This window comes from Phytophthora infestans, genomic scaffold (assembly GCF_000142945.1).
Source record: "Phytophthora infestans T30-4 supercont1.72 genomic scaffold, whole genome shotgun sequence".
Taxonomy (NCBI): Eukaryota; Oomycota; class Peronosporomycetes; order Peronosporales; family Peronosporaceae; genus Phytophthora; species Phytophthora infestans.
Window position 1 is genome coordinate 385,807 of NW_003303687.1, and position 19,600 is coordinate 405,406.

Below are 19,600 nucleotides of genomic sequence, written 5' to 3' on the forward strand. Positions count from 1 at the left end.
GTTCAGCGTCATTCATCTGACGCATCAACTCGACTTGAGGACCTTCCTCGTCGAATGTACGCACCAAAATGTCATCATCACTGGACGAACCATCGCTGTCGACTTGACGACATCCGGCACCACCCTTGGGAGCTCGCGGACCTCCTCGGCGACCGAACGAACCCTCGTTGCCAGCGTAAACACGCTGCATACGGCTCTCCGAACGTGGCATAACCATGTGCGAGTCTTGAAAGTACGGTGAAGCTTCGGTAGTGCCAAAGGCACCACGCTCTGCTCCACGCTTGGTCGGAGGAGTACAAACGAGTCGTTGGGGTGTCGGCGGCAGTGGAATCGTGGACGGATCTTCATCTTGAATGATCGTTCGACTCCCAGGCTGCTTTCCGGCGTTGATGCCAACAGCGCCATACGCCTTCCGAAGCTTCTTCTTCCATTTCTGGAGAGCAGCTCCGGCTTCATGTGGACTCCAATCTTGGAGCGACATCGTCGATAGGTACGTCTCGTTCTCGAAGCCCAGCAACAACAGTAGCGAAACTGAATCTTCGGCAACTTGGCTAGTCGACACCGAGTTGACTGGGTATTGAAGTTCCTGCGCAAGCGCAGGCCAGTCGGCTTTTTTCTTGGGGATGGGCTTGAACAGCTGCATCCACTCATCATTCTGCATCAGCGTTTGTACGCGGGTGAAAACGCGCTTGGCGGCTGGTGTATCACCGTTGATAGGTGGGCGAGGTGCCTTCAACAGTGCTGAATGCTTTGCACTCGCCACCGAAGGCTTAGAACCCTCGGTCCCATCGTCGTAATCTTCATAGGCCGGTTCCGGTCCCGCAACATCATCGCGCTCGTCGGCGAGGTTCCTCGAAAGGTACCTGGTCGCCCCGCTCAGCCCCGATGATAGCGTGGCCGTCTCCGGCGTCGCTGCGCCTGGCTCTGGAGCCGGCGTCTTGTCATCGTAATCTTCATAATCGTGGGCGTCAGGACCGCTGTCTGCTTCGTCGTCGAAGCTCACTGAAAGCTCGGTGGTGGCTGCAAAGCGCGCAGTCGGGCTTGAACCTCGTTGCGAGCTCCGCCAGACTTGGCAGGCGTAACTGGTACCGTCGGTTGTCCTTTCGCCATGTTTCTTGTTTTCTTTTTCTTGTTCTTCTTCTCTTGGTAGCTCGTAAACTGGAAGGCCATACAAACAGTTCACAATGGTCACAATCTGTTCCCGGGTCGCGGCCCCAGTTGTGGTGTTGGAATTCCCACTTGAACGCTAGCTACAAATGTAGCTAGGACGTTCCCACAACAATACGTCTACTAGGATAGTAAACGATCGTTCGGGCGGACCGGAAGACCCCAGTTCTGCCCTTGCACCGTGACAAACTGGACCTTGTAAACTACTTATATAGGCCAGCCAGTAAAAATAGGAACACGCTACTAGCACGAGCAAAGCTAGCAGGTGTTTTGAATCCTCGTGGTCCCAACAGCGGAAGGGTACCAGGCACGGGTAAGCCTTTTACGAGATCTCCGAGTGTTCGACACTCGGTTGGAAGAATAAAAGGGATGTAATACAAGCAATCCCAGTCGTGCAAATAGGCAACAATAAGCCGTCACGTAAAAACCTCCCGATAGTAATCGGCCAATACACAAAGTCTCTTGGCCTTGCCGGATGAACCCTCGCTACAGAGCTTCGAGTTCACCGACAGGCTTAACACACTCAAACAAGCTTGACCTGACGCTTACCTTGAAGCCGGACGTCGCTCTGTGTGCTTGAGTGAAAATTCTGTTCTGTATTTAAGCTTACCCTTTCGGGTCTATTCCTAATAAGAAGTCCTAATCAACTATACAAATATCAAGTGAGCAATGATCCGTTATGGATCTTCTTGCATGCCAAGCGTCGTCTGCACCGTCGCATAAGTATCTTTAACGGTCCGCGCCCTGTCCCATACGCTGAACGTGCTTTCCAAGGGTCGCTGAGTCTTCCGCGAACTCATCCCAACCACCACCGAGGGTTCGTACCGTAGATGGTCCGCTGAATGCGAATCCGGCCAGTCCATTATTAATAATAGGACAGCCTGGATTCAGTGACATATGAACCGTATCCAATATCCGCTGATAGTTCGGAAGTGACACCGTCGAGTCCCTTGCACCTTGGCGTCTCCGTACATCGCATGACCGAGGGTTCGTCGCTTGAACATCTTGGGCGGTGTCACGTCTTTGTCGACGGGTGATAATCCGCAACTACGGAGAAATCACTACACCACACTTAAGCTTCGTTCTCCGCTTCCAGCCTAGGATCTCAGGCTATGTATCTCACCCGCTGGTCCATCGCCACTGGGGAGCCACCAAGCACTGCATACACGCAAAGTTGGTGGTTGGTGATGATCACTCCTGTTCGCCACCTGATGCCCATCATCTGGGGGCATCATATCAACCGGCGGCAGATACTTCCCCTCCACGAGAGCGTTAGTGTCGGCGTCGGCGTTGCCGCTGTCTTGGGCGTGCTTGAGCCTCCAGCATCGCCACGACATCGGGGTTATCGTGGTGGGCCTCACAGTAGCGCTCGAGTAGGACTGGAACATCTGCAGAAAGTGACGAGTAGCTGTCCCACGTATTTTCGAGCTCATCGAGGCCGAGCCATTTTACCTCGACCGCCCATTGCCGAGTACTGGAATTGAGTCGTAGACCCCGGAACGCTTCGACACAGTGCCCTCCCTGAGAATGCAGCGCGTACTGCAACAGATCTTCCGTAACCTCTCGGTCCGCCTCCGCGTAGAGACGAATTCGGGAGACATGGTGTGTTGTGATGCGTTGGGGTGGATTAAGGCCCTCGACCTCGAAGATCGACGCTGTGACTGCTCGAACAATTCGCTTAGGTCCTTGCCACTTGATCGCCAACTTGTTGGCCAAGGAAGCACCCCTGCCACCAAAACAAAGTCGTCAACAGCAAAATTGGGCGGCTTGGACCGGGCAGCTCGGCGTGCTCGCGCCTGAATACGCCGTTGGTCACTGGTGCTCGCCACCTCATGGTGCATATCTTCCAGAGCACGTGCCATTTCGGTCAGGTGTTGCTGCTGCTTGGCCCAGAGAGTCTCAGCGTCCATCGAAACGACTTTTTTTTATCAGAAAAAAATTGTTGCGAGCGGGGCGATACCACCGAGTTGATCGGAAGCTTGCTGGTTCAGGGTGCCTTGAACTAGCCCGAGCACGCCTGTTTAATACTTGGACGGTGCCAGCATGCGCTCGCTAAGAATTACACGCATGCACTTTAGGAGAAGTCGGTTCACGACTTCGATTATCCCGTTCGCCCAGGGGCAATATGCTGTTGTAAAGTGATGATTAGCCCCCACCGCAGCTGCGATCTGCTCGATCACCTGGTTCAGGAAATGAGAACCTTGATCTGAATGCCACTGCGGCACCACACCATAGCGATTGAACCACGCAAGTAGAGCCACAGCACACGCGCTAGCGTCCGCTGCTTCACTCGGATACAGCTCCACAAAGCCGCTGAAGTCGTCTTTCATCGCCAACACGTATTTGTAGCCAGTGTCTTCGTCCACCGGCAGCGAGAGCAATCAAAGTGTAGGACCTCGTTAGGCTTTGTTGCATGGATCGCTGGTCCAAACGGTCGAGGTTCACGTCCGTTCCGGGTGGCCACACAATGAATACAGTCTTGTACGAAGCGAGTGACATCGGCGCTCAGTGTGCGCCACCAGCACCAGTTTGCGACCGCTTCCATAGTGATTTTAATGCCACGGTGGCCGCTACCACCAGCGTGGGCAACAACACAAATGCGATGGATGAGGTCCGTTGACACCTCCGGTATCCACACCAGGTCTCCACTCAGCACAAAGCACTCTTGTTCGTCGCTCCACTGCACCTGGGCAGGACGGTCATCTTGCTCACACTGAATCGTGCGGATCTCGTCCATGGTCGGCCAGTTGAACTCGGACGAAGCCAGCGGCGAGATAGGCGGGACAACAACAATTTGGTTGACATTAGCAGCGATGCCTTCAGGTTTGGGGACACCACAACCCCAACGACTCAGCATATCAGCCCATATATTATCGGCTCCCTTGACATGCTCGATCACGTACTTGTACGAAGTCATGACCATGGACCATCGCTGAAGCTTGTCAGCCTGGTCGCGCTGCATCGGACCGTGACTTGCGGACGGGTAGAACATGTACACGAGGTTACGGTGGTCCGTAAACAAGTGGAAGCCGCCAGGTCGCAAAAGCAGGTACTCCAAGCGCTTCGCCGCCTCAACAATCGCGAAGGCCTCCTTCTCAATTGTCGGCCAGCGTAATTGAGCACCCGTAAATTTGCCACTGAGAAATGCTAGGGGCTTCTGATCCAGTTGGTCGGGCGGTTTCGCCAAGTCTACTTCATCCACTGCAGTACAGACGGCCGCCCAGAAGTCTTGCGACGCATCGGTGTACAAGGCGACGGCGGGGTTCGGGCGGGATGTGCCAGCGGAACCATGGCAAGTAGTGCGTTGCGGAGCTGCGGGAAGAGCCTCTGTATGTTGAAGTCCCCAACCTAGCTCAACGAGAAAAATTCGGCCCAACTGCTTTGACTTTCGCCCACCTGCACGCTTGGCCGCGTCGTCCACCACACGCAGCAACGGGTCCCACTAACCTCGCTGTAGCCGGCAATGTTCTGCCGCATCCAGTTTGTGGCACAAAGGAATTGCTGGAGCTGCCCAGCATTTACCGGATCGGGCATGGAGACCAGTCCTTGCACTCGAGACGGGCAATGCTTCACACCTTCAGCGCTCACGAGCTTTCCGCACCAACGTGCCTCACGAAGAAAGAAATGACACTTGCCTGGGTGTAGCTTAAGTCCGAAAGACTTACAGGCCGCCAACACGCGTTTCAACACCTCCAGCAAAATCACGTGGTCCTCCGCGTACCCCAAAATGTCATCCAGCTACGCCAGGATACCATGATAGAGGAGTGGTTGGAATACCTCCTCCACCACATGCTGACAATACGCCACCGAGTCCGTGCCTCCCATGAGAACGCGCGTGGGCGTGATTATCCCACGGTGCGTCACAATAGAGAACATCTCCTGCGAGTCGGGATGCAGCGGAAGCTGCCAATAACCACGACACCAGTCGAGCGTAAAGTAGCACGTCGTGCCTTCCAGCAGTCCCAGGGCCGCATCGAGTATGGGCATCGGCCACTGATTGGGATCCGTTCGCTCATTTACTCTCCTTGTGTCGACCGTCATCCGATAGGTTCCCGGCGTGCTCTTCGACATAATCCGAGGTGGTGACGCCCAACGGCTACGCGGGTTTACATACACCAGTCCCGCATCGAGTAGCTCGTCGATGTGCTGCTCCAAATACTCCATGTGAGCCGGCGGATACCGGCGTGCATTGGTACACACATGCGTCCCTCCTTCACAAAGGCGCACGCGCAGCGGTTCTACCCGCACTGGGGGATCATGACCGAAGGAAGTCCGAAAGACATCTTGATACTCCAGTAATAGCAGCCTCAGTTGTTCGACCCCAGCTTCCCCCAGACCAGCGAGGGCAGCTTCTCCCACACGCTCCTGTAGAATCGCAGCGACCTGGTCACTTTGTTTTCCATCCAGCTCCGGCGTCGCAACTCTTAAGTCCGTTGCGTCAAGACGGGAAGGGTCCGAGAGAAAATTATCACGAATGAGGTTGACCGACGCGCTCCCTTCTCCGCCACCTAGCTCCTGCAAATCCCACTCCTGCCGAGTGTCACACGCTCGGGCCAGAATAGCATCAGCCGAATACCCGAGGTGCTCCATTACGGGTATCGACAGGACCAGCACGGGCTTGCTCGTTTCTTCTTCAAACACCCATGCCCGCGTATTGCGAAGAAGCAAGGGGCCTGCCGTCGTGCGAAGTTGAATCACATTGAAGAACACACTCTGCGTCAAGTCGAAGCAGCTTCTATCAAACGTAGTCAACTGCCGAGACGGACACTGCGCCTCTCGCACTGCAGCCCTACTCCGCAGCAATTGGTCAACCAAACCGCGGCTCGCCACATTCACGTCCGCCCCGGAATCCAGCAGGACATCATGAATGTCGAGATCATTATCCACCCTAGCCATGCATGCGCTGCCCGGCTCGATCGGAGATTCTTCAAGGCGAAGCACTTTGACAGCGTGTACAGAGGCCGATCCCTTCGCCTGCGCCGGGGGTTTCCTGGCCTCGTCTCCCTCCATTTACGCAGAAGGTCTTCTGCCTCACCGGCTGCTGCATGGGGACAGGCCTTAACGCGATAAGCCTCGCTGCCACACTTCAAGCAGGTTCGCTTGTGAGGAGCCGGCTTGTTCTCTTCGGTGCGTGTAGACTTTCCGGCGGGCTTCCCCGGCTTCCATCCGCTCGACTTCGCCACCGAGACAGCGGACTGGCTAGCGGGTTCCCACCCTAGATATTCCTTACAGCTGGCACGAAGCCACTTGATAAAGGCGACGACATCCTTCAGCAGGGGCTTGTTCGACTCGCGCGCCAGCTCGTTCTTCACGGTCTTCTTGAACTGCCCTGGGGCTAGGGCATCCATCAGGTAATGGACGATCTTCTTCGGCTCGCTCTCGACCATCCACTTCATGTTCTCGGTCTCGAGCACTTGGTACATTGCGTGTGCGAGCTTCGAGACACGTGAGTCGGCATCGGTAAGACTCACATCCATCACCAGCTTGCGGCTCATGAGCGTCTTGACCTTGTCGAAGTTTAGGTCGCCCGTGATCCTTCCTTCCCAGAAGCAGTCGATCCAATCGGCTTCTGTTATCGCGTCGATTGGTTTACAGATGTCGAACATAGCGATCAGACGACGGCGCTCGTCCTCGACACACGCACGAACTGGCATTCGGAAAGGACTGTTGAGGTTAGGGCCCGTCACAGGGACCGCCTCTCCATCGTGCTCTCTATAAACTAATAATGAAGAGACACGGTATTTTTGACTCTAATAAATAATGTACTAAAATGTCTGGAACATTTTAGTACTATGAATGGTAGCGGCAATTCTAGACTATGTTTCTGAATGCCGCATACTAATTTCTTGTTAGTAGCCCGCTACTTTCTTAAACATTAATCTTACTTCTTCTTTTACCGAGTCCACCACATGCTCTTCTTCTTTTACCAAGTCCACCACAAGCGTCTTCTCCTTCTACACTCAAGACTTCCTCTTCACTATGGCCGCCTAATCCTCTCTACCTTTGTCCTCATTCAGTTCTGTACTGCCCTAACAACTCTGCGCAAATCATTCCTTCAACAGGTTATCAGCCCAACGCTTCGCCAGGGTACTGACGAGCTGAAAGCGGTAAGACGATGCGCCTCCAAGCCCCAAGGCTCATGAAGGAGATCGGAGAGAAAATCGCCCGACGGACACCAACTCGCGTGAGGCCACGTTGCCAACTTGGCTCCAGCCACTGTGCTGTAGCACAGCATGCGTAGTTATTCGCCATGCTGGGAGGTCATGAAACCCCCGCGCCAGCCATGGAGCTGTAGCGCCGCACGAGACACATACATTCCGTGCCACACCGGCCATTGCCGAGTTGTGAGGCCATGATGCCAGACCAGCCATAGCGCTGTCTGGTTGAAAAGCCGTACTAGAAGGCCACAGTGCCTTGTGCTCTACGTACATGTACGCGTACACGTACACATACACGTACACGTACACGTACACATACACGTACATGCATTTGATGATGTACAAGTACATGTAGTACATATTTAAGGCGAAGAACTAAATACCGCCCTCACGCACCAGCAGCATTGCTGTAGTGTCACGCCATACTGGGAGGCCAAATGCCCCACTTGCGAGCTATAAAGCTGTGCAAAAATTATTCCAGCTACAAGCTGTGTATTTACTACTAGTATATGTGTACTTAATGAAATACCATTTTAAATATGTGCATCTCGAGCTACAAGGAGGAATGGCACAGCTAAAACCTCGCTTAATGCAAAGCTGCAGCAGTCTACTAAATGCAGATCTACGGCTTGTTGAGAACAGGTAATCCACTACATTTTGGACCTGTAAAATAAAAATATACCTTAAAAAAAACAAGAAAGAGATAAAATAAAAATGGGCAATTGTCCATACAAACATGTGTCTGGTATTTAACCAAGTTAAGAAATACGCCCAGAAATGTATGAAACTGGGAGGCAACAACGCCAAAACAATTCATTCAATTCGCCAAACTTAAAAAAAAAATTATTGCGGCAAAAGTTTCAAACATTTCCAGCATAAAGAAAAAATCTTCAATACTTTATGACTTTAAGACAAGCCTACACAAGCCTCTGTCTACAGAAAGCAACTATAGTTTTACTGCATTAGTTTCATTTTCAATGGAATCGATAGTTTACAAACCTATTGCTTGCACTTGCGAAGTATAAACAAAATAAAAATCTTCGAAATGAGAAACAACTCCATGAGCCTCTAGGGAGAAAAATAGCCCCAACGATGAGAGCCTGCAAACAAGATGCGTACACTACCGATGACACTGTTAGATGTTTTTATGCTTTGAAAGCTGTAGCCTTTCTTCAAAAATATTTGAAAACTATAAGCTCTCAATAATAATAGTCAGAACAAATTGAAAATGACTGCAGCACCTATATCAACCATTTCATGAAATTGGGAGGCAATTCTATAAGACCTCAGCAGCGGAAAAACAAAAAACAAACCACACATATGAAAGAGCAAAACAATGGCAGTTTAAGAAATGAACAAAGCTAAAACGCATACACAAAATATATAAAGATAAATACGGTGATCAGGTGTACCCTCGAAGGTTTCCTGAGTAGCCAACAACAGAGCGAACAGGTTTTGATCCTTAAAATTAAAGGTTTTCCTGAGGTAGCTTCTACAAATTCGTAAAGCTAAAACGATAACAGCAACAATTCAGCGAACAGGTTTTGATCCTTAAAATTAAAGGTTTCCCTGAAGTAGCTGCTACAAATTCGTATAACTAAAACGATAGCAACAACAATCACTACGGTGAACAGGTTTAATCCTCTAAGGTTTTCCTGAGTAGCCAAAATAACAATGAAAACAAGAAATCAGCACAGTTATTGCCAAAGCAAAACAGCACAAGGCGACAAATCTGACAATGAAAGTCAAAGGAAAAAGATCATCAATATCAAAACAAGATCTACTTCTTGTAAATGCTCATGTACGTACAGGACTGTTATAACAGCCACCTGTGTAACTATCCGACAGATAAGAGCATCATACACATTCCTCGATGTGGGGAGGGTGTCGAAGTAAGCATCTCCCGATGTGATGATGACTATCTAGTGAAATATAACTGTACTATTTCATATAGAGAAATTGTAATCGAAGGTAACTGCTTTGGGGCAGCCATTGTAATGAGATGCACGGCGATAGTAGGGTCCATCCGGGCCACCTGCGCCGACCGAGACATGATCCTCAAAGCTGGCGTTAAATAACTGAGCCTCGAGCCAATCTGCCTGGTCTCCACAAGTATCCTGAATGACGCCGACTGAGCGAGAATGAAGCGTTGCAATACCCAAAGCTGGCTGTTGAAGCACCGAAATTTGTTGGTGTCGTGGCCTTGACGTGCGTGTCCTTGACGTGCGTGTGGCTGGTGCGGTGACAGTAGAGTGTAAATTGTGATGTGAGACTACGAGATCAGCTCGATGAGCCCCCGAGCTGCTGATTGATCCTATACCGCGCGCCGGACCATAGAATAAGACCTTATGCCGTCCCAGCATCATCTGCGTTTGTCGTCTCTACTAAATTCAAGGCTGTCCGTCATGTGGGCCGATTCTGATGGCATTGAGCTTCTCTAAGTTAACATACACGACCGATAAGATGGCCACTTGTTGTAACTGCTATTAACTTCAATACAAGTGTACTCTCAAAACCTATCACTGTCAAAACTAATTCGTTTTGAACTTTCGAGTCATTTTTCAGTATGCCACCTGGTGCACAAGTGGCCAAATGGCGATTTGGACTCCACCTCCCCAGAAAACTGCCCTGGCGAGTAGAGTCCAAATCCGGTCTCCGTTTGGCTGTAGGGCCTCTAGGAGCTTCAGAAACGCATAAAACACGAATTCGTGTAGCCATTTTGTAAATTGACTGAACATTTTTAACAGGGTTTTCGTAGACCAATCAAAACACGTGTATTATATTATCCAATGACGTTCCCTGATGTCGATCCAGGGAGGCTGTTGAGGTTAGGGCCCGTCACAGGGACCGTCTCTCCATCGTGCTCTCTATAAACTAATAATGAAGAGACACGGTATTTTTGACTCTAATAAATAATGTACTAAAATGTCTGGAACATTTTAGTACTATGAATGGTAGCGGCAATTCTAGACTATGTTTCTGAATGCCGCATACTAATTTCTTGTTAGTAGCCCGCTACTTTCTTAAACATTAATCTTACTTCTTCTTTTACCGAGTCCACCACATGCTCTTCTTCTTTTACCAAGTCCACCACAAGCGTCTTCTCCTTCTACACTCAAGACTTCCTCTTCACTATGGCCGCCTAATCCTCTCTACCTTTGTCCTCATTCAGTTCTGTACTGCCCTAACAACTCTGCGCAAATCATTCCTTCAACAGCTCAGTAGCCCTACATGTCCAATAACATACTAATTGATAGCGTTTTTATTTGAAAAAAAACACCAAAAGTGGGTTGTGATCATGAGAGAGCGAAGGCTGCAAACAGTTTACTAAACTCGGCTCGACCATGACATCCACATTGTGTTGGTCCAGGAGTGTTACCGCAAGATTCCGGTGGCATGAAAGTTTGGGAATGATGCTGTAGATTTCGCCGTGGCCGTAAGATCGCGGGGTTCGTGTTGCGTCGTAGCCTGACCTCATCGATCGCCAATGTGGCACAACGCCATGTGGCTGCTTTTCTCACGTTGCTCTCCTTTCGTGTGTTTGCAAAACCCTTGATTAAGAATGAAATTGGATTCTTAGCTTCAAATCTGTCGTGTGGCGCCAGGTGGCCTGTCTTCGCATCTCATTTTTGCAGCAAATGGGATAGGCAAGTCACGTAAATTGCTGAAATTCAACATCTGGCCCACGTAGTGCACAGAAAAATAGTCTCCAGACGCTCTGAACCTTCAGCGTCTGAAGTCTTTCCCGTCTTGAAGACCTGGTGGTCTGTTGATTTATGCCATAGTCATTCTCCAATTTGCAAGCAGGTGCTAACCGGCAATTGCAAATATGCTCAGCGCGAAAGTCCTGATCTTCACCGTCGGTGTCCTCGCCGCTGTCGCGGAGGCGGCTGGTACCTGTCCGTCTATCGAAAACAACGTCGACTACAGTGGCGCCGATGTCGGCAGCGCTCGTAGCTCGTCAGCGAATGGATGTTGCTCCATTTGCTCCAGCACGAATGGCTGCGGTGCGTTCACTTGGACCAACTACAACGGCGGTACGTGCTGGTTGAAGCAGTCCAAGGGCACTGGAAAGGCCAGTAGCGGTTCCATCTCGGCCGTTCTCCAGACGTCGTCCTCGTCTGGAACCTGCCCTCCTCTGGAAAACAACGTCGACTACAGCGGTGCTGACGTCGGCAGTGTCCCCAGCTCGTCGGCTAACGGATGCTGCTCGATCTGCTCCAAGACGAACGGCTGCGGTGCGTTCACCTGGACGAACTACAACGGCGGTACGTGTTGGCTGAAGCAGTCCAAGGGCACCGGAAAGGCCAGCAGTGGCTCCATCTCCGGTGTGGTGCAGTCGTCGTCCTCCTCATCGGCCACTTGTCCGTCTCTGGAGAACAACGTCGACTACAGCGGCGCTGACGTCGGCAGTGCTCGCAGCGCCAACGCTAACGGGTGCTGCAACATCTGCTCCAACAACAACGCCTGTGGTGCGTTCACCTGGACCAACTACAACGGCGGCACTTGCTGGCTCAAGAGCTCCAAGGGCAGCGCCAAGTCGAGCCCCGGTTCCGTGTCGAGCAGCGTACAGAAGTCCACTCAGCCGTCGACTCCGACGTCGCCTTCGTCTGTCGACCCGGCCAACGCTCAGTACTCGCTGTCTGCCTTCGCTATTGGTGACTGGGGTGCTACGACGTACAAGGGCTCGTGCTGCTCTCGCTCCAACACGTTCAACAACTACGATATCAACGCTGAAGATGTTGTCGCGAGCTTGATGAACACACAGGCCGGTAACTTCCCGGTGAAGCCGAAGCTGATCATCGGACACGGTGACAACTTCTACTGGACGGGTATCAACAGTCTGGAGGGCCGCGACTCGCGCTTCGCCACGACGTTCGAGGGAAAATTTAACGGCAACAACATCAAGACGATCCCATGGGTGAACGTGTTGGGTAACCACGACTACGGTGGTGCCAGCTACGTGTGCAACCAAGGAGACAACAACGCCCGATGCGCCAACACGGCTGCACTACTGCAGGGTCTGGACAACAAGTTCAAGTGGCAATCGGAGTACACGAGTCCGAACGACAACCGCTGGAACCTGGACGACCACTTCTACGTGCGTCGTATCGAGGACCCTGCTACGGGTGTGAGCATCGACGTCTTCAATGTGGACACGAACGACGCCGACATCCACGGCGCCATGCAGATCTGTTGCCAGTGCTACGGCTACTCGAACAGTGACAGTGCTACGTGTCGTAACGTGGGCCGTGGCCACCAGTACTGCTGTGGCGGAGACAACTCCATGTTCGACGCGTGTATGGGCAAGTTTAACCAGTGGGGAGACGACTCGCGTGCGCAGATCGCGCAAAAGGTCAAGCAGTCGACAGCCACGTGGAAGATCGTCAACAGCCACTACAGTCCGTACAACCACTACGCCGAACACAACATGAAGAAGTGGTTCGACGCACTGCGTAACTCTGGCGTGCACATCTGGCTGAACGGTCACACTCACGGTGAGAAACACGACTACTCTTCGTCGCTGGGCATTCACTTCATTGAAAACGGCGCTGGCGGTGGTATCCAGAAGGAGTCGGCAAGCGGCATCCCGTCGTATGCCGCCCCGTTCGTGCAGAACAAGTGGACGTACGGCAGCAACGAGTACGGCTTCATGTCGCTTCAGGCCTCTAAGGCTTGGGTGAAGCTGCAGTACCACACGGCGGACAGGTCGTGGCAGTTCGGAGAGAACTTCCAGAGCACCAAGATCGGTGGCGTCGAGACCAAACACTGCTGGTACATCCCGTCGGACGGCGGAGAAGGCCGTAGATGCTAAGTCTTCAGCTGCTTGCTGGTTTAGATGTATGGATTACTTGGCGGGTTGGACACATAACTACCGCTAGACATCGAGTAGCTTTTTTTTTTTGCCTCATCGTGTCCGAGGATGCGTTGCTCTTGTTGACAGTTTGCCACACTCAACGAGACATTTCGCCAGTTCGTTCGAAAGAATCAAAAGTTTGAATTGAGAATCTGAATCGGATACTTTAACACACCACCAGAATCTTTTGTTTAATTTGGCTGCCAACAATGGCATGGTCACGACTCCACAGTTGCGATAAATTTGTTCGTAAAAATTCATGCCATCGTGAAGGTTACAATGCACTGAAAACAAGGGTGCCTCTGCCTCTTTGTGGCAGAGTGCTTAGTTTCAATGGGTTGTACCCGCGAAAGCTTCAATGTAAGGTATTACTACAAACCAGGGTGCCTGCCTCTTTGTGGCAGAGTGCTTAGTTTCAATGGGTTGTACCCGCGAAAGCTTCAATGTAAGGTATTATTCACAGCGACACCTTGTTGCTAGTATGAGTAGATACTTTTTTTGAGTTAACAAAAGATTCTGTGCGGGTTTCGCAGTGCGTTTGCGGCAAACTTTGTCATCTTCTGGGGGAAAGCCTAACTCCACAAACAAACACCACAAAGCTGCAATCAGCCAGATGGGGATACAGTCGTGCACCTCCGAATCGACAGGGCGGACCATATCAACAGTGCCAGGGCATAAGTGCACAACGTAAAGCAAAAAACAAACGCAAATCCAGTGCACTGATATTTTATTTGTTAATTCAGTACACAATTTACGCCAATCTTTTGCAAAACCTTGGCGTCAGACGCGCGAATCGCGGGCGCGCAACACTTCCGGTCGCGATAGGCGTCCGGCAAGGCGGCAACTTCCGCGGACCGCTTAAGAATACTCTGGACGGTAGTGCGCTTTACTGCTCGGTGGGTCTTAAAGCGCTCCGTTGCCCAACGAGCAAGTTCGGAGTGACAGGATCTGACTTGTGCTTCTCGCACAAAGACTGCTTTTGTGGGACATGTAGGAGGAAGGGCGGTCCCATTGTCTTTGGCGGTAAAAATCAAAGTGTGTGTTTGTATGACGACGTCCGATCCAAAATTTAAAATCGGACCGATGCGGCGTGTCGAGAAGGGAAAAACCGTTGAGGTTAATTGCTAGGGTGGTGATGGGCAAAGGTAATTGCGCATCCTATTCGCGTAATCATTAAATCTGGCAGGGTATCGACTGATACCGGTGTCGAATTGGAGGTGCACGACTGTAGTGATCCACGTTGAGCACCAAAGCCTCCTCAGATATCCTCTTGGTGGTGCACTACATTCTCGACCAGTGCTCTCATTCTCCAATTTACTTTGAACGCCTTACAAGGACGTACAATCATGCTGACCCTCAACCTCTTAGCCATCTATGTGGGAGTGCTCGCTGTTGTAGCAGACGCCCAGGTTTCGTCGGACCCGGCTTCCGCTGCGTACTCGCTGTCTGCTTTCGCTATTGGAGACTGGGGAACAACTCCCTTCAAGGGCTCTTGCTGCTCCCGTTCGGACACGTACAGCAACTACGACGTTCATGCCGAGGATATCGTGGCCAGCTTGATGAACACGGAGGCCGGCAACGCTGCGGTGAAGCCGAAGCTGATCATCGGACACGGTGACAACTTCTACTGGACGGGAATCAACAGTCTGGAGGGTCGTGACTCGCGCTTCGCCACGACGTTCGAGGAGAAGTTCAATGGCAACAACATCAAGACGATCCCATGGGTGAACGTGTTGGGTAACCACGACTACGGTGGAGCCAGTTACGTGTGCAACCAAGGAGACAACAACGCTAAGTGCGAGACTACAGACGCGCTTCTACAGGGTCTGGACAACAAGTTCAAGTGGCAATCGGAGTACACGAGTCCGAACGACAACCGCTGGAACCTGGACGACCACTTCTACGTGCACCGTATCGAGGATGCCGCCTCGGGCTTAAGCATCGACGTCTTCAATGTGGACACGAACGACGCCGACATCCACGGCGCCATGCAGATCTGTTGCCAGTGCTACGGCTACTCGAACGGTGACAGTGCTACGTGTCGTAACGCAGGACGCGGCCACCAGTTCTGTTGCGGTGGTGATACCGCAATGTTTGACGCGTGTATGGGCAAGTTCAACCAGTGGGGAGACGATTCTCGCGCTCAGATCGCTGAGAAGGTGAAGCAGTCGACGGCCACGTGGAAGATTGTCAACAGCCACTACAGCCCGTTCAACCACTACACGGAGCAGAATATGAACAAGTGGTTCGACGCACTGCGTGGTTCGGGTGTCCACGTGTGGCTGAACGGCCACACTCACGGTGAGAAACACGACTATTCGCCGTCTTTGGGCATTCACTTCGTTGAAAACGGTGCTGGCGGTGGTATCCAGAAGGAACCGGCCAGTGGCATTCCGGCGTACGCGGCCCCGTTCGTGCAGAACAAGTGGACGTACGGAAGCGACGAGTACGGCTTCATGTCGCTTCAAGCGTCCAAGGACTGGATTAAGCTGCAGTACCACACGGCCGACAAGACGTGGCAATTCGGGGAGACTTTTAACAGCACGACGGTCGGCGGAGTGGCGACCAAGCACTGCTGGTACATTCCGTCCGACGGCAAGGAAGGCAGAGGATGCTAACGGCGCTGCCTTTGCTTCGTCTATTTTTTTTGACGCTGTTACAAGATGTAGATTAACCCCTCCCGTGAACCACTAATTTTACGTCATAACTTACGACGTAGCTTTTACCAGCGCGTTTGTATGGTGCTGTATCTTCCACTTGCCTATCCAAAACGATGGGAGGTATACGTTCTCAAAGGTTTTGACACCTTACGTCGTATATCATACGACGTACGGATGACCCAAACGACACGGACACCGACACTTACGACTTTGTAAGAGTGAACATAAAAATTAAAACGGGAAGACGCAAGCGAATGCACACATAGAGCAGGGCTTTTCGATGACTGACATGCTAAAAGAGGAACAGACACAGAGCATATGGTAAAGGACGTCACATTTATAAAGCAATGTCGTCAGGGGGGAAAACTAAGGAGGGCCCTCCAGCCTCGCATAAAAATAAACAAAAACAGAATACAAATATTCTTTTCAATAGATTTGCCGTTGCCGACGAAAACAACTTTTATTTTAATTACGGCAAATCCATTTTATAGCAGTTACCGACAGAAATCAAGAAAAAGCAACAACTATTTATAAGCAAACAACAGTATCCTTAGTTGTCTTCATCGTCTGGCGCTCCTTCGCATTCACGGTTCGGCCTCCTCGGAGAATCTCACGACGAGTCTTCTTGCGGACGCAGACGGTTTTGGGAGCGCGGCGCAGCACGACTCGCTTGCCAAGGTGTGCTGGGATCCTGTCACCGCACGCGAAGGCCTCGTGCCACACTTGGAAGCAAGTCTTGTCGCCACCTCTGCGCGCCTTGTCATACAGGTAGAACTTGGCGTCGCCGGTGAACAGTCCGGGCAGTAGTAGGTCGTCTGGAAGGACTTTTTGAGCTCGCCTCGATACAGCGAGCACACCTTGCACGACCGCTGACGTCCTCGTCTGGATCAGGACGGACAGGCTCCACGTCGTCGTCGTCAGAAAACTGGCCGTAGTCGGAGCCTGAACTCAGACTCTCGTACTCCTCTCTAAGATCTCCAGCCTTCATCAAGCTTACATCAGCTGGATCGCGTGATTCAACTGGTCCTCCAGCGTCGTCACCCTCGCTGGCGTCTCTCAGCTCCTCCACCGTGTCGTCCTCAGAGTCTAGGTCGGGCTCCGTCTCCGAGAGCAGCCGCTGGAAAGCAGCGATCACGACACTCTGGTCTGAGTCATGCACCGCGTCAGCACGTAGCGGGGATAGCCCGAAAGCTCTCCCAACCGCGTTCTGCGACGACGCAGGTGTGCCATCGTCCTCGCTGTCACTTCCGAACAGCGCGTCGACTGTGTTGACCGAGAGGGCCACATTGCAATCAATCTGCGACGCTCGCACCATATCTCCATCACCGCTGTCGCCCCCACCGCTCTCCGCTTCACCACCCCCACCGCTCACAGCTTCACCGCCGTTAATCGCCCCCAGCTTCACCGCCGCCACCGCTCTCAGCTTCACCACCCCCACCGGTCTTGCCCTCACTGCCATCTCTACTCTCCTCGCCACTGCTGTTGTCCTCTTCATCCTGAATCAGTCCGGTTGCGATCGCGTGCTCCACCACCACTCTCTGACCTACCACAAACCAAGTTAGAAATGACGCATAGTAATACTGCAACAGCACAACACACAGTAGAACACAATCTCGCCTTCTGCAGGAACCTCGCTTGACGGCCTGACGTACGCCCAATCAATTGACAGTCCGGTGGGAGGCTTCGACCGCCACCCCGCGGCCTTGCGCTGGCGCCACAGGTGGCCAAAGTCTACCAGGCGCGGACCCAGGGCGGGCGCTGACACCGACGCTTGAGCCTCAGCCTTGGTCTTTGCGCTCACAGAGACCGGCATTTTGCTTACGTCTCAGCCGGCAAAATCTCGAATGGCTGAGAGTGCTCAAAGACTTCTGGCCACTCATCAAATGATGACAGTTGGAAAGGTGTACTTGAACCCTTTCCCTCGTACTGGCTTTGTGTGAGCAGCAAAAACCTCTCCAGCCTTATATCCGATCGGCCTTAAATTTGATTTGATTTCAGTATCAGGTCGCCGTTTCCGAGCCAGCTCCTATATGAAGAAAACACTATGTCGTAAGTTACGACGTACAATTTGGACTATGTCATAACTTATGACGTTGGTAACAGGGGGGTTAAGGACTCTGGCAGGTTTAGAATGATTAACCGCCAGTAACTTTTCACTTGTTTGGAAGTTCCAACCGTTCTTACAATCGAGACATCGTAACCTGAAGTGGTAGCACTGAAGTAGCGGCGTGTGATTGTTCAATAAAATGAAGTTGAAGGCAAAATTTAATTTCTCCATTAGTTCATTCTGCAGAGGCGACGTTGTCCCCGGGGTGACTCGGTGGTGTAGACCGTCGCTTAGGAAAGGAGAGCAAGAGCATCGCACGACGCTGCCGTCCAAGTCAACGGAGATAAACCACAAACACCCGGCAGGGCGGCGGGAAGGCTGCCATTTTTAGCACTGAAAATGACGGTCCTAATTACAGGAGCGAAGATACGACTTTTTAGCAATATTTGCCTCGCATAAGTGAGAAGGACAGAAATGATGGAAATATACTTTTTTGTAGCTATCGATGTTGCCTCTTTGCTTACGGTTGATGGCGATGTTATTCTCAAGTGTCGTGGGATGGTGCTAATTTCGCATTGTAAAGTGTTGCAAGTTAGTATAAAGAGGCTACTATTGTGAATCAAAGGAATGGCGTTAGTGCACCCTTAGCTACAACAACACGACAGGCTTGGAGCACCTTTAAGTCACTTGGGCGCCCTTAACTGCAAGCGTTAAGGCGCCCTAAAGCCTTGGGCGCCCTTATCGTTAATATTAAATAACTGTATTTTAAAAATTGAGGCGAAGTATCACCATAAGCATTATTGTCAATCTTGTCGGAGATAAAGAAACATATTAACACATTGCGTTAAGAAGAAGAAGACGAAAAGCACAAGTAGGAAAGGGAAAGTGATATAATATATATTGTTTAACAAAACCACGAATGGCTACAAGATTACTGTGGAAGCAGCATCTTACTAACCTATTGGTCCGTCTTCTGCATTTCCGTCAAATTCTTCTCAGCTGTGTGTCACCAGCTTCGTCGTGCACAGCAACAACCAGGCTAGTCTAAGCCGCATCACGCTTACATAAGCTTCTGTCAACCGACGGCTTTTAAATCGATGGGTGTTGCGCGAGTGTGCGTACACAATGCCCAGGACCATTACTCCACAGCTTTTTAAATCAGGTTGTGAGGGCTTGGCGATTAACTTCGCAATAATTTCTTTAGGAAAAAGCTTATTTGCACCGCAGGCACTGTGCCATTTCTCCAGGTATGGCAGCAATAAAATTTCCATGCATCCTTCAGTTCTTTTTGTTAGCACTCCTGGTGTAGCGGCTTATAGAAATACACCTTCAGTGTTGTCGAAAACGCGATCTCCACAAAAATGGCCCCCCAGCGGTTCGAGCTTAAATTAATGGGCATATTTACATTAAGGTGTCTCTGATAATCACTATCTTGGTGGTTCGGGCCACCCAGTAGCCAATGTCAACGAAGAAAATACGATGCAGCCATCCACACGTTCTGCAATCATTCTGATTCCGAAATCAATCATGGCGTCGTTCAGCAATCCAAAGAGATGTCATTAATAGAAATGGCTTTCAAAACAGTTTTGATGATTTGAGAGTAGAAACTACCCAAATCGCAATCAATTCTCCCACCAACATCGACTTATGGATCCGAGCACCAACGCATTACTGGTAGGACTTCTTAATTTAAGCTGAGGTGTATCGTGTT

General features: G+C 51.2%; 2 protein-coding genes across 2 annotated transcripts; both read left to right on the forward strand.

Moving 5' to 3' along the window:
• Window positions 1-11,129: 11,129 nt before the first annotated feature.
• On the forward strand, window positions 11,130-13,303 carry PITG_18396 (uncharacterized protein; the record flags this gene model as incomplete). Its single annotated transcript, XM_002997495.1, has 1 exon — window positions 11,130-13,303. The coding sequence occupies one exon, from the start codon at window positions 11,155-11,157 to the stop codon at window positions 13,138-13,140; it is 1,986 nt and encodes a 661-aa protein (XP_002997541.1).
• Window positions 13,304-14,528: 1,225 nt separating this feature from the next.
• PITG_18397 (uncharacterized protein) lies at window positions 14,529-15,800 on the forward strand (the record flags this gene model as incomplete). The annotated part of the gene is made up of 1 exon (XM_002997496.1): window positions 14,529-15,800. One exon carries the CDS (start codon window positions 14,529-14,531, stop codon window positions 15,798-15,800), a length of 1,272 nt encoding a protein of 423 aa, XP_002997542.1.
• Between the last annotated feature and the right edge of the window lie 3,800 nt (window positions 15,801-19,600).